General features: G+C 42.6%; 3 protein-coding genes across 4 annotated transcripts; all 3 read right to left on the bottom strand.

The window, feature by feature from the left end:
• Window positions 1-333: 333 nt before the first annotated feature.
• mlxipl (MLX interacting protein like) lies at window positions 334-13800 on the bottom strand. Of its 2 annotated transcripts, none has more exons than XM_088440883.1 (17): window positions 13233-13800; window positions 10436-10542; window positions 10272-10354; window positions 10098-10187; window positions 9977-10018; window positions 6551-6731; window positions 6137-6217; window positions 5516-5664; window positions 4487-5051; window positions 4335-4408; window positions 4039-4267; window positions 3150-3265; window positions 2941-3063; window positions 2735-2862; window positions 1850-1973; window positions 1638-1767; window positions 334-1553 (listed from the first exon to the last, which is right to left on the bottom strand). In XM_088440883.1, exons 1-17 carry the CDS (start codon window positions 13544-13546, stop codon window positions 1390-1392), a joined length of 2700 nt encoding a protein of 899 aa, XP_088297009.1. In that variant the 5' UTR covers window positions 13547-13800; the 3' UTR covers window positions 334-1389. The 2 variants fall into 2 exon arrangements, with proteins under 2 accessions (XP_088297009.1, XP_088297010.1); XM_088440884.1 differs by having other exon boundaries at window positions 4499-5051.
• Window positions 13801-14817: 1017 nt separating this feature from the next.
• Window positions 14818-17488, bottom strand: c1qbp (complement C1q binding protein). Its single transcript, XM_088440050.1, has 6 exons — window positions 17083-17488; window positions 16353-16503; window positions 16194-16281; window positions 16022-16117; window positions 15816-15938; window positions 14818-15145 (listed from the first exon to the last, which is right to left on the bottom strand). Exons 1-6 carry the CDS (start codon window positions 17330-17332, stop codon window positions 14996-14998), a joined length of 858 nt encoding a protein of 285 aa, XP_088296176.1. The 5' UTR covers window positions 17333-17488; the 3' UTR covers window positions 14818-14995.
• Window positions 17489-18190: 702 nt separating this feature from the next.
• Window positions 18191-25161, bottom strand: dhx33 (DEAH (Asp-Glu-Ala-His) box polypeptide 33). Its single transcript, XM_088440049.1, has 12 exons — window positions 24788-25161; window positions 24185-24345; window positions 23834-24061; window positions 22978-23148; window positions 22703-22888; window positions 22504-22615; window positions 21448-21607; window positions 21295-21383; window positions 21084-21211; window positions 20423-20626; window positions 20246-20332; window positions 18191-19612 (listed from the first exon to the last, which is right to left on the bottom strand). The coding sequence occupies exons 1-12, from the start codon at window positions 24996-24998 to the stop codon at window positions 19304-19306; spliced, it is 2046 nt and encodes a 681-aa protein (XP_088296175.1). The 5' UTR covers window positions 24999-25161; the 3' UTR covers window positions 18191-19303.
• Between the last annotated feature and the right edge of the window lie 800 nt (window positions 25162-25961).

The following is a 25961-nucleotide window of genomic DNA, read 5'->3' as shown; positions in this document are numbered from 1 at the left end:
TTGTATATCCAGTGATCCCTCGTTTTTCACGGTTAATGGACACAAACTCCTCCCCAAAAATTTAAACCCGCCAAGTATGACTACCGCTCGGAATTTTCATGCATGTGGGCACCAGAATGTTTAAATGTGAAAAGTATGTATACTTTACATATTTGAGACAAAGATCACTACAGACTACCGACTTCAATTACTGGGATGGGCAAGTGAATACTTTTTGGGAACATAGCTTTCAGTAGTCTTATATTACATGCATTAGAATCAACAATTGCACATATATTCTTACATGACAAAGATGTAATTTATCCTACTATACATTAAAATATGGCGTGCCACCTAGTGGCTTAATGTCTGATAGTAGTTAATGGGCTTTTTTTTTTAAACATTAGCACATGGAGCTTGCCAAAAAAGAATTTCCCCAAAAAGCACCAGAAAATAATAATGTGAGAAAATAACCTGTCACTACAATCTAAAAATGGGTTGGTTTTAGGTGTTCACATTTTGACCAGTAGAGGGCAGTCAAGCACAAAACGTGCTCAAACTCCTTGTCAAGAAGAACAGGCAGGAAGTTACTGACCTGATAATAGCTAACAAGCAGCTCCACTCTAAAATTTCCTCATGGAATATTGTTGAAACATAATGTGTATTTGAATTTAAGGACAATATTACATGTGTAATGTACATATAACATGTATGTATGACCTAAATGGTAATTGGTATTTTTATACCTTAAATGGTCATCGTAAGCACGCTAATGCTATTCGCTAACCGGTTAGCAAATTTTGGCGGCGTCTTAACATTCATATGTATCGAAGATAATTAATGAGTCTTTATACTCATCAACTCACATTCAACCTCATTAGATAAAAAAAAAAAAATCAACTCAGGCTTGGGGGAAGGCGGTACTCTATTATTTGATTGAATAATAAGTAGGATAATGGATTTAAAAAAAAAAAAGTGACAGCACTTGTATGCCAACTGGCCAGTCCAACCCTGTGTATGAAATACAATACACATAAACTAGTAATAAATGGAGTAAGATTTCAAACCTATAGTCTAAAGGCAAGTCTAACAAAGCCTAACAAAAACGTCTGAACTTGTATACTGAACTTGAGTTCCACCAAAATGATCCCCGCAAAGATGGTAACACCTGGTATTTGGTCCCCCACCGAGTAGCAAAAAATCAAGGGCACACTCACACACAAAAGAGTAGACACAGCTTTCCACACATTATTTTCTGAAAAATAACATCCATAACAAATTGTGCATTAAATCTGCCCTTGAAAAAGGTATAGCTGTGAGTGACTTAATTTCGGGCAAATCTTCTTTTAACAAAAGGTGAAATGAGAAAAAAATAATGTAAGCGGGGGGGCTTTTTGAGTCTTTTTTTTGTCACATGTTGCGTGAATTGTCTTGAGTTGGGTGGTGTATGGAGTGGTCCAAGGTCGCAGAGGGGTCACCTTGGGTGACAGCCAGGGCGGCCTGCTCGGGTAAGAGTCTGGGATCGGTTAGGATGGACGTAGTTGTACTCAGGCGGCGGAGTGAACTCAGGACCACTGGAGCAAAATAGTTGAGAATCAAAACAAGACATAAACGGCAGTAAGATTTCGCTTTAGTTAAATGATTTGCGTAGAACTGACTGGGTCGTAGCGAAGGCAGGGAGCAATGTTGATCCAGCCAGGACAAAGTGGACTGGCACAGTTGCTCCACGCTGGCAGTGGACACCATGCCGTTATAGGACTCAAAGAGCGGCTCGATGATAATGCTGAACTGATGCCCAGTTGAGAAAAGTAAAAGTCACTGGGCTCAAACAAATGTACCGTTCCTTTCGGGCTTTCGGGGTTAAGGATACAATCCAGAACTTCCAGTTTTGCAGAGTCTGCGCCTGGACATATTCTCGGAACTTTTGCCTCATGTGGTCAAATCGCTGCCGCGTGATGGGAACCCCCGTGGCCGGTAGTTGCTGCTGGCACGCGCTGCAAACGTGACCGCACAAATTTGTTGTCACACGATAGTATGGAGAGGAACAGAAGAATTTTTCAATTCATTGTAAAAATGCCATATAAAAACAACACCAAAAGCTCAAGTGTGACGTTACCCGTTAGGCAAAAATGGAGGACGTTTTTGCCATAATGAGCCACTTTTAGTTGTACAAACAAGAAATGCAGTATTTTTTTCGCAATTTATATTTTATGTATGTCTTTTAAGATAATTTTTTGTTACGGTTAACTCTCTTGCACATGGTCCCTTTTACATTTTGTTCATATGAAGTACCTTTAGTTTTGTAGCGCTGGGCTCTAGCTATGAGGACAAACGGTAAAGAAAATCGATACTGTAGATCAGTGGTCCCCAAACTTTTGAGGGGTGGGCTGTCTGCTCTAAAAAACACATAATTCTCCTCACTATGTATGTAATATCAACAGCGGCCAGAGGCAGCGCCAAAAAACAAATATCAAGCACAAACGTATGAACTGGTAAACTAAATCATCTCCAAAACATAACTTCGGGTGCAGCCAACGCCGCCCAGTACCAGTTGATCCACGGACCACTGCTGTAGATGGATCGTTACGGTAGCTGTGGTTTGCAATGTTCTATAATTGGCGCGCATAATGTATTGCCCTCTCTCTAAGCTAAACAAGCCTTTCAAATAAAATATCACAGACACCAAAATGTGCGTATTGTATGGACTTGCATACCAAGTCAGGCCCGTCGCCTTACGCGCCGCACACAGTCTTACTTAATAGCAGAATTGAGGAGCTGGATCTCATCTCGGAGCCTCTGAGCCTCCTCGTGCAGCGCAGCCCTCTCCTGCTGCATCTTACCGATGTACTCGGCGGTCTTCTGTAAGGTGGTGGCTTTGCTGATCTGAGCCAGCAGGCAGACAAGATGCCGCGCGTCAGCCACGCATGCCTCCAAACGATTATGTGTGTCCTTTCACCGCACCTTGACACTCGGCTGGGTGCCGAATGTTGTCACAAGATTATGTAAAGTGTCAAATCCCAGTTTGATGTTGAAACGTCTTTTCTGTTCAGCTGAGATGTGGGTGATCCTCTTGGTGTCCGTTTGCTGCGGAATATGTTCAACATGCATGTATCCGGTACGTATATGTCCTGGCGCGCCTCGACAGAGCACACGCGATGGTAACCGCTTACCTTACTCATTTCCATCACTCCATGTCCGTGCAGTCCTAAATGGAGAAATTCTGAATTGGGAGAGCTCTCTGCCACGTTTGGGGGCGAGGTTTGGCCTGGGTAACCTGTAAAATCAACTAGAAAAAAAAACAAACAACAATGACTACAAGTTCTTAAGACACTACGAGATATTCTTACTGTAACAGTTTAAAAGAAGAATGTCTTAACATTTTGGATGAACCTTGACGCGAACGCGCATGTCATACCCCCGTCAACGCTCGCCAATGTTCACATCTCAGTATCGTATCTCTTGATCGGAGAGGCGTTTTACTGACATTGAAATGAACTGGAGTTGCCAACAAAGCAAAAGTCAAGAGAGCACACACCGCAAAACCGGGTTCTCTAATCAAATGGGTCTCCGTGGTAAACCACTACGCTTAACAACAATTCCGCCGCAACGTAAATTTTTTATGACAAACATTGATTGTGTGGCCCGCCCTATGCTCCCAAACACATGATTTTGCCACATTTTCTACAGCACAACTTTGTTTACTGATAAATGAAAGAATGCTGTTTACTTGACCAACTTGGGGTAAAATCTCTCCTCCCCGACCCTGGAATGACACCTAAAATAATAAATGTGAACATCTCCACGGATAGGGTGGGTGCGTATTTACTCTTGCACGGGCCTTCCCTCTACCTGCGACGCATCGAGTAGACGCGATTCTAATCGTCTGCTCAGACGGGGGTCGGTGCTGATGAACACTTTGGGGGTGTTAGCTTGCTTGCTGATTAACCTTGTAACAGCTCCAAAAAGTCTGAATTTTAATGATGGAGGTCCTTTAAGATATTCTAAGTTGCTTTCTTTTTGTGTCAGAAGTGACATGCAACACTACATTAAGACGCATACCTGTTAAGCTGCTCCTGTCTGTGCTATATAGCTGGACAGGGGATAGTTTCTCAGTTTTGGGGATGAGAAGAGCTGCGCCGGTGTGCGCCGTGTCATCAGTGAGCAGGATGGGCACTGCCGGGCCCGCGGAAGTTCGACTGCGACCCTGATTTGAACTCATGTCGTGCAATGAAGGGCTCGTTGCCGGCCGCGCTTGAGATGAAGTTCCTCCAACATGGCCACTGGAGGACTGCATAACGCACAGTATTTCTCAGACACGCATACTCCCGTAACGCCGCTGCTGAAAGCTTGCTCACCGAAGCAGTGGGAACTGGCGACCTTTGACCTTTGACAGTCACATGAGTAGTTTCGAGACCCATCGATGGCTTCCCTGAAAGCACAAATGAGCACGTGTTTGCGTTGTTTGTCAAGATGATTAGGGGAAAAAAAAAAAAAGAAATAAACTAACGCCCAAGAGCACCCGCGGAGAGCAGCTTAGCCAGGCAGCTTGTAGAGGCAGCAGACAAAGTATGAGACGGAGCAACAGGTGGCGCAAAAGTCCTGTCTCCTCCTCTTTTTTGCTTGTGTTTCCCTCCTACTTCTGCGGTAGACACCTGTCGGGGAACCGCAAAGCAGTGCGATGCGCCTCCCGGAGGCTGGCCCGTGAGAAGCGGATCGGGGATGTAGCCGAGAGAGTGGCCCGGTGCTCGGGGGTACGCGTCCCCAGGGCGGGCGTAGCCGTGAGCAGGCGGCGTTGTGGAGGCAGTGTGAGTGATGACGGTCGGGCTGACGCTGGCGCTCGCGTGGTAGCTGAACTTGTGACATGGGAGCGGGTAAAAAGAAGGGACGGCCGCGGGGAACACCTGCTCGGCGTCGGCGGGGAAGGGCGCGGGGACAACGGGATGGGGGTATGACTGGGGGCTATACGGCAGGGTGCTGGACGGGTATCCGTGACAATCCTGGTTTAGCCCGTGGCCTTCTGTTTGAGCGATGGATGATGAGGCCTGAGGCAAATTTTCAGATGACAAACCAGCCTGCGGAGAGGAGGACAAATTGACTTGATTTGCAAGGCAATATATTGTCAATATCAGTGCTTCTCGAGCTTTTTTCAATGATGCGCCGCCTCGTTAAATACTAAAATTTAACTCAGGACTCTGAGATGGATGTGTTAACTGTTCAGCCACCTGGTGACTAATGATTAGTTATGATTTTACCATAAACAAAATGGCTGGAGTCCAAGAGTTGCTTGAAGTTAGAATTAATTTACTCTTGAATTAAAAGGAAAATGTACCCTTCCTGTCCCTGTCATCCAAATATGTATTTACAGTCAGACGTGGATATGGAACTCATTTCAAGTTGCAATAGAAAGCAATGAATTATATTTGCTGATACCTTCAGAAACCCTGTTGAAATCTTATGTAGCCCCTCAATGTCTTCACATACCCCCGTTTGAGAACCGCTGGCCTACGTACTGTAGATGACTAAAATGCACCAGTACCTGTGATAGCTGCGTGTCAATGAGTAGTTGCGAAGCTGTGTGCGCAGCTGTAACAGGGGTGAGTGCAGCGCTAGATGAACTGTCAAAATAGCCCGAGTCTGCAAAAGTTGTCTGGTAACATGGCTGGACCCCCGCGTTCAAGAAGATATCTGTTAAAAGGTCAAAGCACAAGGCGCCCTCAAGAGATGCCACTGACAAACATAAAACATTTGGAGACTCGCTCATGTGGGCGATAACAGGAGTGTTTTATTGAATCAGATTTTAGTGGCGCTGGAAGGTAAATCTGTGATCGCTGCTTGGCCGCAAGTCATCAAAGGTCACGTCAGTAGGCTGACTCCTCAGAGACAATGTATTCATCAAGTTCACAAACGACAAAGGTTTCAAGTCGGGAGTTTGGCGTAGCGCCAGTATACGCTTGGCTTATAGGTGTTTGAAAGAGGATATTTTTCTATTCAGTTTAATGGAGAGCAAAATCATGCCTTTCACGCTGTAAACGTCATGTACACTACAGCCTGAGGCATCAGAACATTTAAAAGAGCGCTTGTATTGGCTCTGGTTGGTTTGCGCAAGTAGTTCAAGAGTTGACTATGTAGAAGGACGTAGTCCCTGACGAGCGAGTACCTGCTATATCCATGAAATCGTCCAAGTTGGGCTGCAGAGGAGTTAGACCCGGTTGGATCATATCAGCATTTGTTGTGTATGCTGAGGAGTGAGACAAGGTTAGTATTTCAGTGTGAAGATTCGGAATTAATAGCAACAAAACCACGAAAAAAAAACCTTAGAAATAAAATCGCTGTCGTGGTCATGCTCCATTAATACCGCCATTATTCAGCAAAACCGCTCCTCGGGCTGATAATAATAATACAAAAACATGTGCCAGCCATTCAATCGTGTGTTTTATTGCCACCCTCTGTCCATTTTGTCGGTCTACTACCGACGCTGCTTTTACTTTTACTTTGATAACATCTTTTTTTTTTTTTCCTAGGAGACACCGATGCATCCTTTCCGATGCATACCGCGTGTATCATTACTCACTGTTGCGGCGCTCAGAGCTGGCCCAGGGGCATTGCTTCTGCGTCATGGTGAAGAGGGTGTCAGAGATGTCGGACAGAAGGTAGTCCAGCTCAAACATGTGGGCGTCTTCTGGCGTGGCCTCAGGCCGCTCCGGATACACTTGACTGGACCATTTCTCCAACTTGGCCTGGCTGATTTGACCCTTGATAGAAGAGATGGGAAAAACGATCGTCAATCCCACGCTGGGGTTTGATGAGCTTTTGTGTCTGTCCCTCCAAGTCGGGCTTGTTGTACAGAGCCGCGCAAACTCATACGCATTGAGGTAAAAAACCAACCTCTTCGTCAAAAGCCGCATAAAAAAAGAAGTCCATACACAGTCGTTCCTTCTGCTCAAGATGCGTCGCCCCAATCTGATCATCCACATCCGAGATGACATTTATAGGGAAGCCCGGACCGGACGGCACCCTGTTTTGATTACGTACTATTCCTCCTGTAATTTGTTATTGCCTCTTGATTGGCTGTCTTTGAACAATCGTATGCATGTGCAAGTAGAAAAGAGTAAAAATGACTCTGTGTATGTGTGTGTGATGAAAAGTACAAAGTGGGCATCCTGTTGAAAAGCGCAATCCCCTTTCAGGTAATCATAACCCCATGTTTGTTCATTTACTTTGACGTCTCACGGTTTCAATATGAAGGCCCGGCTTTTGTCCCTGACCTAATTCGAGGACGGCCGCCGCACTCACGTGCGGGTGAACGGGAGGACTTGAAGCCCCCATCAGCTAAAACTGCCGGATAAGAGACGCAAATGGGCAATTTCCCACTTTCGGCGATCGCCTTTTTAAAGTGGATTTCCTTTATGGATACGTTTCATTCATCTTTTTGTCGCTCAGGTGTCACTAGGGAAAAATGGCAGGGAAACAGCAGTCCCTAACGCAATCTTTCGGTCAAATATACGACCAATTACTTTTGAAAATTCTTATGAGGATAAACAACACATTCAAAGTTGTATAGTTGTATTACTATTATTTATCATTCAATTCGATTAGTAATAGGATGGCATTTTTGAGTTTTATATATATATATATATATATATATATATATATATATATATATATATATGCAATACAAGGACGTTGTGCAAAGAATCAATGTCACTTAAAACACAACCTAGCAATTTTTTTAAACAAATAAAAAACACCATCAAACAGCATAAATGTGTTAAATACCACACCCGATCAGCTACTAGTAACACAAGCATGTACGACAAGGAGTAATGCTCTTATAAATTCATTATTCACACCACACAATGCGTTCTGTGAGTGAAAGTTAGTTTTTTTTAAACAGCATATTTTGAGTTGATATCTGATATTTGTGGAAAACAGGCACCACGCCGGCCTTTGAATAGGGAAAATCCGCATATACTGTATTTTTTGGACTATAAGCCGCAACTTTTTTCTCATGATTTGAGCCCTGTGGCTTATAGTTCAGTGCAGGTTCTCTGCAGGTTTTTTTTTTCCCCCAGCCACCATCAGACCATCCACCAATAAAGAAAATGTGTATATCTGTTCAAGGTGTCAATGTATTATGGCTTTATTTATGAAAGAAACTGAAGTGATTCAGTGGCTGTGCTCAAAAAGGGTTTTAAAATATAGTATTAAAAATAAACAATTCTGTATTAATTCAATAAAATATTGTATAAAAGTTTGTTTTATATATATATATATATATATATATATATATATATATATATGCATTTATAAATGAATGATGTGCAATGTATTGATATGTTCACTAAAATATTCAATTAAACACAGGGTAAGGCACAACGGAAATATTGATTTTGAGTTTGAACTGCTATTTCACTCTGCAGTATTCTGTTCTAGTGTTATGTTGAAAATACCCATGCAATACACGATCTTACTGCGTACATATCTGATGTTACGACCTGCGGCTTATAGTCCAGCCCGGCTTATCTGTGACAAAAATATATGTTTTTTTCTCAATTTTTGCTACTGCAGCTTATATACAGGTGCTTATGCAGTAGTCAGGAAAACACAGTAATTGACATCTTTTTAAACGCAATGGGATGAAATGCTACGGGAATATTTCTACATTTTTGGTTTCCGTGATCTTAGCATCCAATGACATGTGAGAGATGGCGGCCAGGCGGCTTGGTTGATGGGCTGAAGTGTGCTTTGAGGCGGCACGTGTCTTCACTTGACCAGCGGTGCTTCCCGGGCATCTGCCCTCATTGCTTTTCTTTGGCCTCTATTTACTTTCAGCGCCTTCTGATTGTTTTGCGAAGGTGACGTCACTGTCGAACGTGCGGCTTAGCCCCATCATCGGGAAGTAGGTCAGATTTGATTAAATCCTAGCGTCCTTTTCCGACGAAATAAAGACGAGGCTTCAAGAAGCGCGGGGGGTATTGTCGCCGCTTGCCGTGAGCGTACGTCAATTGGCCGCACATGTCGGACCATGACGCAAGTTCTCTTGTTAATGTCTCCATTTTCTTTTCAAGTTAGCAGACTGATGCGGAACAACGCTGTGTAAAAATAGTCGCGTGGATGACCAGGCAGTATGTAGGTCTTCAGCGGCGTTCAGAAGTCAACAAAAAAAACAATATGCGGCTGGTGTCAATATGTTGAATTTTGCTTTTTAGGATCAAACTCCATGTTTGTGTTCTATACATCCTTACTGGTCACAATATTAGGTACGCCTTCTGGGAAAATATGCCTGTTTTGACTTGTCAAAAAAAAAAATCTCAACAGTTGTATTTTACAAGAAGAGTGTCACATTAAAGGATTATGATACTCTTTCAAACAAAATAATACAAAGTTTTTACATGAACAGGATTTTACTCGAATAAAAATCCGTGACAATCTTGTAATAATCGCCTAACACGACCTCAGACCAATTTTCTCCACACATCTGCGTTTGAACAACATTCATTCTATTGCGCAATAAGTCGTATCATGTCAGATATATAAAGTCCAACAGCAGGTAAAGACAGCATCTGATATTGGGTTGTTTTAGTCTAAATCAATGTCCCGGTGATCAATGATCCAAGTTGTCTCCGTCTATTTGACCAGCAGCCAGTTTACACAGCTAATTGGCAAAATAGATGAGCCGGAATGAAATGTACCTTCTGCTGCGCACGCTAGGCCTGCAGTAGCTAGATTTCTTCCTGACAGCGAGACGATATAACATGACCTTGGGAATATCCGCCGAATAAAAGATTTCAACATAAAAGTATCAATTCTTCGTGTCAATCGCAAAACGCGCAACAAACGTTCTACTCGCCATACCCGTGTCCCGAAAAAGCACATGAGCGAGACACTTACGCTAGCTTGTTTTTAACTTCAAATAAAACTGAGCATTGGAATCTTTTTAAACGTCTATTAAGCATTTCAGTGCGAAATAACAAAAGAAAACATGAACTTGTCGTACCTCATGAAGCATGGATATAATGCCATCCTTCTTTTTCCGGAGCTGCCAGGGGAAAAAAAAGACGACGGGTCAAAATGAAAAAAAAAATGAATAGAGGGTAGAGAAAACGAGAAATCCTTACCCTTTTCTTGTAATATATCCTCCACTTGTGATACTCTTTGATGACCACCTCAATGCGCCGTTTCCAGTAGCTGCCTTCTAATATTATGGCCTTCATAAATGAAACATTGTTGTGGGAGTATACGAAAGACAATCCATTCAATGAAAGGAATCCACGAGAAAACAAATGACTTACTTCCGGCTTTCTGTGGGCATCTGCTTCGGATCCCTCCAGCGGGGTGACAAAGCCGCACACGGGATTTTTCCTCTTTTCCACATCTAAACAGAACCCCCAAAACTGACACTTGACATGTCCCGAACGAATAATAGCGCGCGGAGCTTTAGGTGCGGCCGACTCACACTGAATGAACCACGCTCTCCAAATGGCATTGTTCAGACGGATTTTATCTCTCCACAGTAACCTCAGACCTTTGAAGGACTTCCACTTTGGAGATACAATCTTGCCGCTGAAAAGCCAGAGAAATCAACAGTTTTGCCGCCTTTCAAACTGTAAAGAAGACGTAGTGTCCAAAACCACCGTTTGACTTAAATATACATTTTTTATTATTATTTTTTTTTTCTTCCCAAGCGATGACAGTGGGCACGTCCGCTGAAGACGCGCCTCGATCTTGACTAATGGGACGGCACCTGGCTAATTGTTTTTTTTCCGGAGTCTCTCGGCTTTTACCGGGCTGATGGGGACTCCTAATGTGAGCCACCGGCAGAGTTGCTAGGAAGCCGAGCCGAGGAGCTCATTACAACATGTTTTGAATCAAGGGGCATCGGGTCTGCTCACAGGTGTGCTGCAGGAGGAAAAACAGCGCGCCCCAGCACGGGCGTCACTAGACCTTTCTGTACCAAAACGGAACGTTTGCTAATATCCCAGATTGCAACCCCTGCCCGCCCGTTGGGAATCTCTTCAGGGCGGTTACCTGCGCTGAGCAGTAGCATGACCAAGCTAGATGCTAATTCTAACGCTATTTGGCATAAGCGCGGCAGTTGATGATTTCCGCTCATTAGTTGCGGTGCTGATGTGGTGATTGCTTGTAAAAGCAAGAAGTTTCGTGTACGTTCTTTGTTTTCGGGCACAAGGACGACTGCGGAGTCAGTTAGGTGTTATGGAGCATGAGCAAGGGTTGCGGCTGGCAGCTGCTCAGGATTGCGAGCTTGTAAAATGCAATTTCTATTTCTTTCAATAAAAAAAAAAACAATCAGACAACCACAGCAGACTGAATCCTTCAACACACGCATTACAGTATTATAGACAGTGGGATAATGGGTTTGGTAATATTATATTTTTTTAATGCTTCATGTGGGCCAGATTAAATCTCCTTGTGAGCCGAATCAGGCCCTTGGGCCATACGTTTGACACCAATGATCTATAAGCTGTATGACATTTTGATTGGATTTTTTGTTCACATCTAAACACGTTACAAAAGAAAACAAGAAAACGTTTTTTTTAAAGCATCAAGAATGGATATCATGTTTATAGTACAGTTTCCATGTTCAAAATGAGTAGAAAGAAGTTTGGGAATTGAGTCCTACCCCTTGTTTTCTCTGTTATATAATATTCACATACTAGTTTAAACATAATGTATCTGTCAACGAACACAAACTATCTCAAAATGATGAAATTATCAGAGATACCATTGAAAGTAGCATGTGCGCTCTGATTTTTTATTTTTTTTTAACTGATGACATTTTTACTGGGACACAGCACAGCTATATTGGGGCACGTGCCCCAGTGAAATATGTCTGGCGACGCGGCTGAACTCCAGTGACGTTAATGAAAAATATACAGTACGCAGCACAGCACATCTTGATGGGGAAGACGCAACAGCACTGAAAGCCTTCAGTCAGCCTACATGAGCGTCATAGCGAAGCCTAACCCTGTAATAATGCTTCAAAAAAAGCTTAGACTGAAAAAAACAGGGGCATCATTGCAACAGCAAGTCTGCATTACCTCATTTGGACTCCAAAACAGCCGGTGCAGCCAACTAGAATCAAAGTCCAGTATATAGTTAAGTTTCCAAGCGGACAGTTGCGCAAGAGCCCACAGCAAAACCTTTTCATCTTCCACATACTCGGAGGATCAGCTTTAAAATTTCAAAATGTTTCATTGTATGAGTCAGGAGAAGAAAAAAAAAACTCACTTGACGAAGAAAAATCGTGACGGTCAACAAAATTTATGTGGGTATGTATAGACAAGCCTGGAATTGTTGATTTTAAAAGTAACGCGTGGATGAGCAGTGAAATTTTTAAGTGGAAGCGAGCAGCTGCCGCACTTTAGCCGAATAGCTTGCTGATTGCTTCGGTAACAGAATGTGGAACGCTTTACTGGCGTTCCCGTTGGCATTAGCATCTTCCTCCATATCAGGGGTGAACAAATCATTTATCATGGGCCACATTGTGGTTACAGTTTCTGTTAGAGAGCCGGAATAAATTTTAAGTGTCACACACTGAGCAAGTTTTGAAATCACCGGCTGGTAAAAACTATTCAAAAGACAGATTGGGAAGAAAATATTGTTTGTTTTTTTGTTTTTTTTAAGACAACTTGCAAATTCGGCATTTCAGCCAGAAACTTGAAGTCAAATCAGCATTTCGCGGGCCACGTAAAATGATGTGGCAGAACGGATGTGGCCCCCAGACCTTGAATTTGACACTTACTTAGTTTTGAAAAGGGTTTGAGAAATTGGAAACAATCATTTAAAAAAGTGTGTGGGTTTTTTTTCTCTCAAAATGTTTAAAAGTTGAAGACAACTACCAAGTTTGGTATTTTAGCCAGAAACGAAGTCAAATGAGCATTTCGCGGGCCATGTAAAATGATGTGATGGGCCTGATCTGGCCCCCGGGCCTTGTGTTTGACACCAGCGCTCCAGATATTTGCATTTGACTGTATTTACAGGTTTTATGTGTTTCGTGCAAAATATATACATGATCATGGAAAAGTTCTATTCATTTAACGCGATATTGGGGACCAAATCGGAAGTTATTTTACTTTATTTTTAACGTTGCAACAACTTTGCAGTTGAGAGCAGGTCGGCACGCGTCGCAAATATCTACGTGCGATTGACAGGAAGTGTCACGAAGAGTTTCATTTGACGCGGCGGCGAAGAAATTGATGGGAAAAAGGAAAGTAGTAAACGATGCGACGCACCTGTAGGCCAGGGACATGCACTCGAAGAGGCGGTTGAGCGTGGGGTCGATGCTCAAACTGCCCGACCTGAGCGGCCCGTAGCGGTACGTCTGGCACCAGGTCCGGTTGACGGTGTCGAAGTCGTAGCCCTTCGCGTCGTTGTGGGGCGACGACACCATGAAGTGGCCGCTGTGGATGACCTGCGTGTAGGTCGGCGGCCCGTACATCGGGCGGGCGTATTCCGCCTCGGGCTCGGCCTCGGATTCGGAGGAGTCGCGGAGGTGGCCGCCGACGACGGGACGGAATCGGCCTCTGGTCGCCATTGTCGCTGTCATTCGGCACTAGCGCCGCTGTTAGGACCAGGCCTCCCGCTCCTCCCTCAATCAAGTTTTTTTTTTAAAAGTCTGGTGAGGGTGTTTGGGCTTGCTCTTGACAGCCGACCCACTTTTGCCTCCGAGTGCACGATTGTGCAACACAATCGTGTCCATTTCGACGGTGTTAAAGTCCTTAAGGGAAGCCCGGGGAGCTAATTATTAATAGAGCCCCAGCCGCCATTCAAAGCGAAGCAAGTGCAGCAAAGCTCCACCAGATGGCACTGTAGCGGGAAAAAAAAAAACCCTTCGACGTACATTTTGGCGCGCTTCGCGTGTTACGTTGGAATACTACATGATGCACTAAACATTTCACACTTCAAAAATTCTCACGGCTCACCTACCTAAAAAGTATGCCAAGTCTCCCAATTTTGTCTGCCGGTATACAATAACAATTTGCCAAAACCCTATGTCGAAATAATGTTTTCTTTTACATTTTTAACTCCCCATTTTGAGAGAAAAATGCATCATTACCAACAATGTTTTAGTCTGTATTTCACGCTTCAAAACTCAAACTGTTTTCTGGGTTTAGTCATGTGACATACGAGCTGATCCAGGATTGGTTGTTACCTGAGCCATGAGTACGTGTCAAGTTTGTCAATCGTAAACATGAAAAATGATTTAAAAATTATACATGAAAAATACAGATCTAGCAAATATGAAAAATAACATCTATTTAATCAAAGAATAATTTTCTTGCTAAAACAGCTAAATGGGTATCTTTAAGAATGGCAACAGGTGGATTTCGGAACGTTGGTTCATTGTAATAATTCATATTTTTCAAAAGAATTGAGTGAAAATACATTATTTCTCTGTACAGTTAGAAATCAATGAACCAGTGTATAAACACAGTATAAAAATGTCACCACTTTAACTCAAGACTACTTAGGTTTTGAATCATTTACTTGTGTGCAGTACACATAATTGCCGAATGTTGCACCTTTTTTGTGTTCATAATAGTTTAGCCTTACTATTGTTGTTCGAAACAAGAGCATCACAAAGGGGAGCGGAGGGGGAACACACCAATGTCCGCTAGCACAATGTAACCACTGAGAACATTAATAATAATTTATAATCATTTTATTTTTAGAATTTTATTGGACGTTTCATTCCATCATTATGCTGCGGTCTTCTGAGAGGTAATATATTGAATGACTCAATTTGGTTTTAGGTCTGAATGCATTAAAAAAGAATCTCAGTTTTTGAAACATGTTGAAAACTACATGATCACTAGATGTTGCAAAACTCTTTAATTCCATTTAGAACTAAATAGAAAAACATTATATCCAATTAACCTCCAGCACACATCCGTAATGTACCGACTGTACCTCACATATCTTTCTGATCCTCAAGTGCTACAAATATTTCCGTTAGTTGAAACTGGACAAAATGGACACTTCTACTATAAATAGATTAATTACATTTCACAAAGGTTTTGAGTTCTTCCAAAAATTTGATGTACTGTTGATGCTCGATGGCAGTGCTCAGCTCAATCAATTCATCTGCAAAGGTGTTGTCCACTCCCCGATCGGCCAGAAAGTCCATCATGTGATCATAGAGAGACTGCAGGTGGGAGAGACAAATTATTATTGGAGGTGTTATTGTTACAATTTGTGATTTCTCTTAAACGGTGAACGGCACAAACACCATTTACAGTTAAACATCAGTGAAACAGTTCTGTGATTTGACCTTCAATGTAAATCCAGACATATACATTATGAAAATCATATTTATCAAAATGATATCGAAGGGAAAGCAAAAAAAAAAAAACACTATGAGACTAAAATATTGCATAGATTGTCAAAACATGTCGACTTTCAGAATGCTGTCCAGCCATCCTTTCTAAATACTTGCAAACAGGAGGTAGAGGGGTACACCATGCAGAAGTCAAATTTAGCCCATGTCGGTCTCATTTACTGCCATTACAAACTGGAAATACTGTAAATTTTGGACAGATTGAAAATCTGATAAGGCCAGGTTAGTGAAAAACATCCAGACAACCAGGGGTTAAATGTGCCATTGGAATGGATCTTGAGGGCAAATCATCAAAAACGGACAGGTTATTTTTAGAGTGACAAACAATGAATTTAGGGAAACTGTGACTATATTCGGAATGAGAAAAATCGAGCCCCCATGGCATGAATTTTTTGGAACATGTTGAAATTGGAACTATGGGTAAGGAGATGTCATAAACGCATGGGCGAATAGGAGCGATGAACTGCGTGAAACTCACATCATTCAGAGAGTCCTTGGTGAGCGTGTAGCTGGTCTCTTTCCACTCTGGGTCGCCTTCCGGCTGGAAGCTGACCTCAAAGACCCCAAAGATGTCGCTCTCCTCCCCTTCGCCATGTGCCAGCTGGACAGAGCAGACCAAAATTATGGACTTGCGCCCCCATGCCACTTTTCGTTTTGTCCCCCGAGAACATTTACTGGGTGTACCTCGTCTTGAAGGAATTGGCAGTCGATCACCAGCGTGTCTTTTGCGGCCTCTTTCGTAACTTCGACTACAAAATTGGGTGTCGACAAAATATCAGGCTGCAAGGACAAAGCAGCAGGCTTATTATTTGACATCTGGATCCCAAAATAGGACTCCACTCTTGACGTCGGTTACCTCCTCCCCCGACTTTTGCTCTCCTTGATCGGCCTCGTCCTCAAAGTTTGGCAGAATGCTGTTATTGACATTGAAGGTGACTGTGATTCTGAAAGGGGGACAAAAAGGACGCGATGAATAGTTATGCAGCCCTGATGAGAAAAGGCATCGTTTCCTTACTTTTCTCCTGCCATGCGTTTGGTAAGAATAGCCTCTGTACCGTCCAGAGACAGTTCCCAACCTCCGGATATCTTGGGCAGGGTTCCGCTTTTCTGAATCTTTTTCTCCTCTTTGATCTCATCAAACAGAAACTGTCCAAATGCCTTGTCACCTGTAGTAGGATAAATAAGTGACATTGGACTTTTATGACATATTAGTTAGCCATGCATTCTTGCTTCCCTTACTCCCGAACACATGAGCAGATTAAGACATATTTTGCTATGCTTCTTACTTCTACCAATTTTGATTTAGAAGAGTTTACTCAGAAATGCTATGTTTTGCTGGTTAACGAAGTTATTCTGGTTGGTCTTCTCCCAGCTGCCATTAACAACTGTAGCTGCAATTGGCTTGACATCATTTTTCTGACGTGTAGACTCATAAGCAGGTATCCAGGGCCAAGAAAAAAAAAATGCATTGTACATTTGATTTAACTGAGGTTCTCGAATTAGTCCAGAACTTGTTTCATCCCAACCACACATCACCTTAATGTCCTCGACTCACTACTTTGTTCATCTTGTGCACTTATAATTTAAAGTCAAATACTTTAATATAACCATCTCCTTTATGTTTAGCATGCTTTCCAATGACTGCAACCTTTAGAATTTACATGTCGAGAAACTTGGAAGAATTAAGCAAAAAGGTCACAGAAAAAGTCGACAGCATTTTCTTTTTTCTTTCACGTGGTATTTACCTTCCGTATGCATTGCGCCGCATCCACACGACGCCGAAGGATTGGAAAGGCTGGAAGAGAACAGCTTAGGCCTGTATCCGGACGCTCCGTTGCCGTTCATCATCCAGAGGGAACGGGTGAATGCTCGAGCCGTGGCCGTGTTCGGCGAACACAGTTTCGGGCAACTTTGCGGAAGAACCTGTGCCGTGGATACGGAGGTCGTCGGGAGACGAAGAGCGGCTCCCACTGCGCGGACAACTGACTTAAACATGTTGGAAAAATCCGGAAAAAACGAAGCCTTTCGACTCGGTAACTATGACTAGAGGCTACAGGAGGAGACGGATGCCGTATCGCACGTGTGTGGAAGGACACATTGACCTGTCGTAACTAAACCCTTTGCGCCGGAAGTAATATCTATGACGTAGCGGAAGAAGGAATGCTCTAGCGCACGAAATACGTACGTCGACGTCGCCACCATATTGGATGTGAAACTTGTTTGCAGCTTTATAGACTGAAGGATAATGCCTCATTCAGCACTAAACTGTACGTCGTTACTATAATGCGTGTGAAATGTATGTGCTATTCGAAGCCAAACGCTTAGACGTTCGTATCCTAATCATATGTGATTAAGACTGAACGCATTTTGATTACATTTGGACACTTCACATCAATTGCTAGAGTAACTTAGTTGGATTGTGAAATACTTTCACACCAATTTTAACTGAACCGTCTTGATTCGCATTATTATTGGGTCGAGGTGCCTTTGTGCTGGACAACAAAAATATTCTGTTTGCTGCTCTTCATTGCAGCGTTCAAAAGACATAGCTAGGACTGGGTGACAGGATATGTTTTCCTTTATTTGGGGTCGTTATTATGTTTTGCAAAAAAAAAAAAAACTGTCATTAACCTGAGCAACTAGGCCATGAGTGATTTAAAATTGACTATTTGACTCAACATTTTTGTGTTCTTTTGCACAAACTACCTCCCAAAGTTGGGTCGTGTTGAACAAGACAAGCTCCAAAATTGGGTAATTTTCTATGAAAATAATCCACAAGGTTGTGTCAAATTGGCTCAAGTGTTTTTAAAGTGAAACAGTGGCTGGACCAAGTGATGAGTTAGGAACTCGAAATCAACCCTTCTAAGAGCATCACTTTTATTATAACATGGCAAAGAGTTCTTACATGGTCTTCATAGTGTAAAGTTTTTTGAACTATTGTACAATCCTGAGTCATGTGTAGAAAATCACAAAAAAAAACTTCCATGTCTTTTTCTCAGTCTGTGATTTAGTTCCTGCAGAGGGCGAAAAAAACTGAAGGATCAGATCATTTAGTACTGTATTTCCTTCGCCATGCATAGCATTCGTTTTCTGCGTTTACTAAATATAAGCTCAAAAGGTAGAACCTTGTGATGCTTTCATGCGTCTCGCTCTCAAGTACTATATTTAGAAAAAAAATGTCATAACAGCATGCACAAGTGAGTGCAGATATCACAAATTCTCCTTATAACGACATGCCAGAACACTTTGTCAAAAGCTTTCAAAAGTGTGTATACATTATTGACTGACTCAATTCTACAGCCACGGCATGTGTAAAAACACTGTATAAAGTCAGTACAAGACAAGGCGCAGTCTCTTCTAAACATAAACATTCTTTGGAAGTTTGACAACTTTTTTTTGGTGAATATTTGGTTTCCAACTACTTCTACTCTACTTAAGTCTGAGATTCATGACTTAGAACACGAGCAAATGTGAAGAAACGTTATCCCTGTTTAGCCATTGAACACAGGATAAAAAAGCCAATTGACAAGTGTGATGTGAGACATGATTGTGCAGTCATGCTGCAGTGATACTGGTTTAAGACTCAAGTGGGAGGTAGTGTAATCAGTCACTACTGTTTATACAGTATTACAACATCCTTTCTTCCAAATTTTTGTCACTTCAGGTGTCCTTCAGTTACTATGATAGTCCTACTGGGGGTGGGGGGGGGGGGGGGGGGGGGGGGTCCTTGGATTACCTGATTGTTTTTTTTGTTTGTTTTTCTTTTCTAAATGTTGGCCGGAACATACAGTAACTTATGGCAACACTGTTGATACTTTTTTTGGGCCATACATAGAAACAAATAAAGAACTGTATTAAAAATATATCTTACCTTCAGTCAGTCCAATGGTTAGCCCAGCCACTGGAGGCCTAAACCAAGGACCCCCTGTATCCCTGGAATATTAAGGAGCACTAAAACCCAAGGGGTTAGCTCTTGATGGGGCGCAGTTTGCGGCCGAAATACTCCGGCGCTGCTTCGAGCAACCAGTCGGCATCTACCAAACACAAGTCCCTCATGTAGCAGCGGGAGGTGTGCAGCAGCTCGTTGAACACCACGTACGCCGGCTTGGCCTGGAAAAGGACGGACGAAGGGTGGACGGCCACCGTCTGATGGCTGTCCAGGGCTAAGTAGCTGCCGTCGGGCTGAAGCTCGGCAGCGCTAATGAACATCCCGTGGGCCAGGCATTGGCGAACCTTGCCGGTGTCTGTGCCGCATGACTCAAGCTTTAAGTTCAACTGGCGGAAAAAAGAGCAAAAACACGAGAGTAACGGTTAGGAATAGGGCTCCATTTTCACCAGACATTCAGTACGATTACCATTCTAATCGTAGTAATTAAAAAAAAAAAAAATCTGTGGAACATATTCAGACAATAAAATATACTGATCTCAAATCAGTTTTTGATTGTTCCGATAATAGTATCAGGAAGTGCCCCAATACGGCATGAAAAGGGTGGTAATAACATGCCTGATTCACATTCAAGCAAGTATGCAGTTCTTTAGAATTGAAGAAAAATAAAATTGACAATGAGGTGGTACTGATCCGGCATGGGCCAATACCGCACGGTGTTAGAATCGGTAGCCAAAAAAATTGCATCAGAACAATTTAACCTTCTCATTCCATATGTCAATGCACATTTTAACAATTTCTTTTTTGTGATTTGATTTTATAATCCAATTTAAGACACTATATTCCAATTCCCCGCTTGGCTAAAAGGTTGGTTGTTGGAATTTTGTTACGGTTTTGGAGCCATCTTGTGTGTGACATGTTGAAAGAGAAAAACAACCAAAAAAAAAAAAAAACATGAAGGACCCGAATCTTGAAAAACAATTAGGCAGGGAATTAATGTAACAGGATTTGTATTGATGCACCTTTTGACAGATTTCTCTGAGTTGACCTTGGACCTCTTTCACTAGACCCATGTTCCTGCTGTTGACAAAGTTCTCCCGGCACCACTCCTTTACCAAACAAAAATAAAAACAACAAAAATAATCAGTCAAACAGCTCTGCGAAATAACCGTGGCACAGTACTAACAACCAGTACTTGCCTTATTCCCACTGACTTTCCTGAATGCTCTGTAAATGCTGAGGAGCGTCATGTGATCTCCTTCGCTGGATGCAAACTTCTTGCGCACGGCAAGAACCTCTTCTCGCCGTGCTGGAGGGTTGTACAGCACGCTATCCACTGACAGCAAAGACACGATGCTTACAATCTCCTCAGAGCAAGCATAGTTGGGGGACAGCAGGATGGTCTGCAAAGCATGAAAATGTCACATTGACGTGCCTGGGTACACGAAATGCCATCTGTGGAAAATTTGTCACATTAACCTGGCTACATAGGATGCGATTATCTTCATATACTCTATGAAACTGGATCCTGAGAGCAGTAGCGGCAATAAAATTGGCTGGGGACCTCCAATTAAGGAACATAACTAATAAATAAGTAAATTGTTTCATTAGAATTATTGCAAAGTGCAAAAGGCACAGCAGTACGCAGAGACTGTCTTGACAACACACACACACCCACACATATTGCTTGTCGTGGTGCACCATCTAGTGGCCGAATGGCTGATAGTATTTGCGTGCTTTAAAAACACTGATTAAGTAGTTAGAGCACCAAAAAGAACCAGGGACGTAATTAACTCGTGTTCAAACATAATAGATTATGTACTGTACGTATAAAAATGTAAACATTCCAATCAGTACTACCTTGGCATATCTTGGCTCCAGAGGGAAGCTTGCCATCTTTTTCCCTAAAGCAGTAAGGAAAACCTGCCCATTGTTCCTCTCCACAGCCCCAAGCAGCTCCAAATGCTCCACTGCTGACCGAATAGCATCTGCAATGGTGCGGTACAGCTGCAGGTTACTAGGAGGGGTCTGGAACCGCTCGACAGCTTATGAGGTAGGTGTTGTATCTTACCTGGGGATGGCTTTGACATGAAATCAAAATTCATTACATCCTGAATCCCTAGCGCCATGAGCTGTAGCATCACACCAGCTAAGTTACACCTAGAAAACAACAGGCCACTCTAATAAACGTGTTAACAACAAAACAAAACAACAACAATATTACCTCTGAATCTCAGGCACAGTCATAGGAGCAAATTGATCAAATTCCTGCTCCGTGTAGAGCCGGTAGCAGATTCCTGAGTTCTCCCTGCCGGCGCGTCCAGCTCGCTGCCAAGCCTGTGCTTTCGAAACCCGCTGCACTGCCAGGACCTCCAGGCCGCTGTCTGGGAGACCATCAACAACCAAAATATTAACAATTTGCATAACTTTTACGAGTTGCGACTATATTCAAGATGTAGCGGGCTCAAACTTAAGGATGGAGAGATGCAAGGCTGGAAATAAGTGGTTAGCTGTGTGAATTTTGGGTTTCATGCCTCATGTAAACATCTGGACAAACTAAATAAACAGAGAATAAATTGCTCGCCGTCTGTCCCAATTGGTTTTTCAATAACAGTTCATTTGTGTTCAGAGGTGCCCGGTGTCATTAGATTTAGTCGGTAATACATATGCAATAAACGCCTTCTTCCAAGCCACAGTCGCAAGAAGGGGAGGAACAACAACATACTGTAACCGGACACGCCTCAAAATAATACATGGACGTCAATGCAACAGACTTATCAAGCTTTTATTTTGACGTTTCTCCTTAGAGCGCTGGTTACGTTCCGATTAGCTTGACAGGGTCAAGTTTCCGGTAGCTGCTGATGTGAGCGCGGGTCATAGGGCGCTTTCAAATGCGGTCAGACATTTCAAACTCATTTGAGAATAATAGTCTATCAATGCAATAAACGCTGACAACTGTATTAATAGTAAAAAGAAAACTAACTGGTAATAATGCCATATTGTTGTTCAATAATAGCTTCTACCCACAAGCCATCCGGATTCTGAACCAGTGACTTTACCACATGCACCTTACAAATCCTGCGCAGTACAGGAAAGCTGCTAAATACCCTGCACTGCATGTTATTTTGCTAAACCTACAAAAATAAAAGTGCTCCAAAAAATTTGAAAACCGCTCCTCAAATGAAGTCAATGGTTCACCAAACCACTTGCATATTTGGAGCCTTGGAAATGACTCATCAATGAATGACCTGAGAAAAAATAAGCGACTGCATTAGCTCACCATGATTGAAACGTTTGGCCTTCACCATCCCTGTGTCAATGACATATTTGATCCCAGATATCGTCACTGATGTCTCTGCAATGTTGGTTGACAGTATAACCTTCCTGCAACCCTTGAAAAAGGAAAGAGAAGCACATTTGGTGACAGAGCACAAAGCTTCATTTAAAAATCCCTGTCTGTTTGTCTCTCGTCTCTTTACTTTTGGAGCTGCCTGAAAGACCCTGAGCTGCTGCGTCGGAGGCAGCGACGCATACAGAGGGACAACTAGCATAGGTCCGCAGTTGTCAGGCAGATGCTTGGCGATGTCCCGGCATGTCCTTGCTAAAGCCTCAATCTCTTCCTGACCGGTCATGAAGACCAATACATCATGCGATGGAGGTGCTTCCTGTGCAGACAAGAGGCACACGTTCAAACGGCTCATATTCTATAAAATAATGCAGATTATTTACTGATTGTTTCCTCATTGGCGACTACCTGATGTATCTGGAACACAGTGACAAGAGCAGCTTGCAGGTAGTCGGACTGAGGCTGCTTGGTGTAGTAGATCTGAATGGGATGCTGCCTGCCTTCCAGGTACAGTACAGGTGATTTGTTGAAGTATTCCGAGAACAGGTCCACATCCATTGTAGCTGACATTACAATGACCTGGCCGGGTTAAACAAAAGAACAAACTGAAAAAAAATGAGGCAAAAGGCTCATGCTTTACAAGGAAGGTAAAGTCACAGACATGTTAAGACATCTGGGAACTCTTAAAAAAAGGGGAAAAAAATTCACACTACAAGGCAACAATATATACAATATATAATATACTCAAAATTTTGAGGAACTTTTCTTTTTTTGGAAGTCAATCTCAGGGACCTGAAGCAAATTTTAATGAAACAATAATGACATCATTAAGAATTACGATTAGTAGTTATAAAAGTTTAACGCACCGATAGCCTTATATTCTGTATGAGTATGAGTGCATTTGATTGCACCGTACACCTTGTCCTCACTTCAGCAGCTACAGGAGACTCGGGCATGCCAAGCCAATACAAAAACGACCGGCATTCTGACAAAAACTTAAGGCGTATTACAAACCCATAACAGTGTTCACCAATAACCTTGTTGACTATTTACCGGGTTGTTAAATAGTCATGGTTTCAAGGACTTTGTCTTAACCTCCAGATCAACGCGGCATTTAGGGGGACATGACACAATTGCGGAAAATCCAAAATCTACACAACAAATAACTAGGCAAAACCACTCATTTAGGGCCTTGCAATATGTTCCCTTGAAAAATACAAAGGTCATTGAAAAAGGACACATTTTCTTGAATTGAAAAACATACTTTCAGAGGAATCTTGCCAAGTTGGTTGCGTTGGCGCTGAGCTGTCTTGACAACTCCAAACAGCACATCCGTGTGCACAGTGCGCTCGTGAGCTTCATCCAGAATGACCACAGTGTAGCGCAGCAGTAACGGGTCACCAATGGCCTCGCGTAAGAGCATTCCATCAGTCATAAACTTCAGCTTTGTTTCATGTGATGTGACGTCTTCGAAACGCACGGTGTAGCCCACCTGACAATAAACAGTACTATGAATTATTCAGCTCATGAAAATGTGTAGGATCTTGGTAGCATAGAAATTAACTTGGGTTGTAATTGTGATTTGCCCATTGTTGGATGGGTGAAGGGGGCGTACCAACTTGCCAACTTGTGTGCCCTTTTCCTCTGCCACCCTCCCGGCCAGCGATATCGCAGCGACTCTGCGGGGCTGGGTGATAGCAACCAGGCCCTGGCGTCCGATCCCGGCCTCATACAGATACTGGGGGATCTGGGTGGTCTTCCCTGAGCCCGTCTCCCCTAACAACACAAATTGGGTTTCGTCAACAAGAATAAAGATGTCACATGACATTCCTCAGACTTGATCACATTTCAGTACTGGATAGAAATACATTTGATAATAGAATTACACTGGAAAATGCAAGCCACCTTTAAGCATAGCTTAAAAGAAGAGATCAGTTAAGCAGCAGGGGTCAAGAGTACTGATACTTTGAACAGAAGTATTGTTTTGGTATTGTATGTATGGTTTGAGGTAAATGCAGCTGAAGTACAAAGGTAAACAAGAAATTCTTTTTTGACTTTTACTTACATAGCAACAAAAATTGATACATTGGCTAACAGTAGTTTAAAAAACTAAAACTTGTGTGTTTTTGTCAGACTGGACGACACGTCGGGAATAAAACGAGAAGAAACGAATGATTTTCAGCATTGTACCAATAGCGCGTGCTCGTTAACACGTTACCTATCAGAATAGCATTGTGGAGTTGTCTCAGTTGGCTCAAAAGCTGAGGTCTCGCTTGATAAATGGGAAGCTGTTTTCTCTGGACATCAATCGGCGTGGTGGCTTTTGCCTTCCCAGGAAGCAGCATGCCAGCTTTCTGCTTGTCGAGGCGAAACAAAACGGACCCCGGCTTAAATTTTTTAGCCGGAGGATGGTCGGGATCGTAGGGCATGATCTAGAAGACGAGTTTTCCTGAGAATATTCGCCGTGGCGTCTTTAAGGCTCGATTTAATGTCAGCACATGATTGAAAAAATGGTTTTCATTCTCACGAGGGAGGACTTCCAGGTGCCACTGCGGTTGTTTTGCTTACGCCTGAAAAAAAATGGCCGGCGAGGAAACGTCGTCGCACACATTTGACGTCATAAATGTACTAAGCACACTATTAAACGTGTAAAAAAATGTGTAATGTACATATAATATTATTTGTTGACTTGAATTTGTATTCTCTAGCGCTCTAATGCTAATCAGTTTGCTAACTGGTTAGCACTGGCATATTTTGTTGGTATTGCAAAATTGATATTTAGCTTAGATAATAACTAAATCATGAGTACTGTAATTCTCCAAATATGAGACGCACTTTTCCCCCCTACAATGAAGGCCTAAAGTATGGCTGCATTCTATAAAGAGTAACTTAAAAATCGGATTTTTTTCAAATTCGACACCATTTGAGGAAGATTTAATTTTATATTGGCCGTATTCTTAATTAAAATAATTACCATATCAGGACAAGAGGGCAGACGTCAGTTGGCTGTTAGCAGCAGTTTGTGATAGCTGAGGTTGTTAAAGCATTAGTTTCAATAAAAGAAGCTAGCTGGCTGAACCAACGTTCAAGTCCATCCTTGTTAACACACAGGAATATTACGAAAACGGAGAGTATCATGTAAAACCTATGATGTATTCCATCTGACCCATTCATTAATTGTGACGCGAGTGTTCTCATCTCTCAAGAGCTTGGAGAACGACATAAGTGAAGCATGTTGAGAGGACCGATTGCGCCAGCGTGAACAGCTGGAGGTCACCCTGTGCAGACCAATCATCTGTCAGAGGCGGATCAAATGAAAGATGTACCAGCACAAGTGGTGATGAAGTCGCACGCCGCGTGCTTCCTCTTCCTTCTGACTGTTCATGTTGCGT

This window comes from Hippichthys cyanospilos, chromosome 18 (assembly GCF_059441005.1).
Source record: "Hippichthys cyanospilos isolate Australia breed blue-spotted pipefish chromosome 18, RoL_Hcya_1.0, whole genome shotgun sequence".
Classification (NCBI taxonomy): domain Eukaryota; kingdom Metazoa; phylum Chordata; class Actinopteri; order Syngnathiformes; family Syngnathidae; genus Hippichthys; species Hippichthys cyanospilos.
This window is presented reverse-complemented; position numbering and strand designations above follow the sequence as displayed.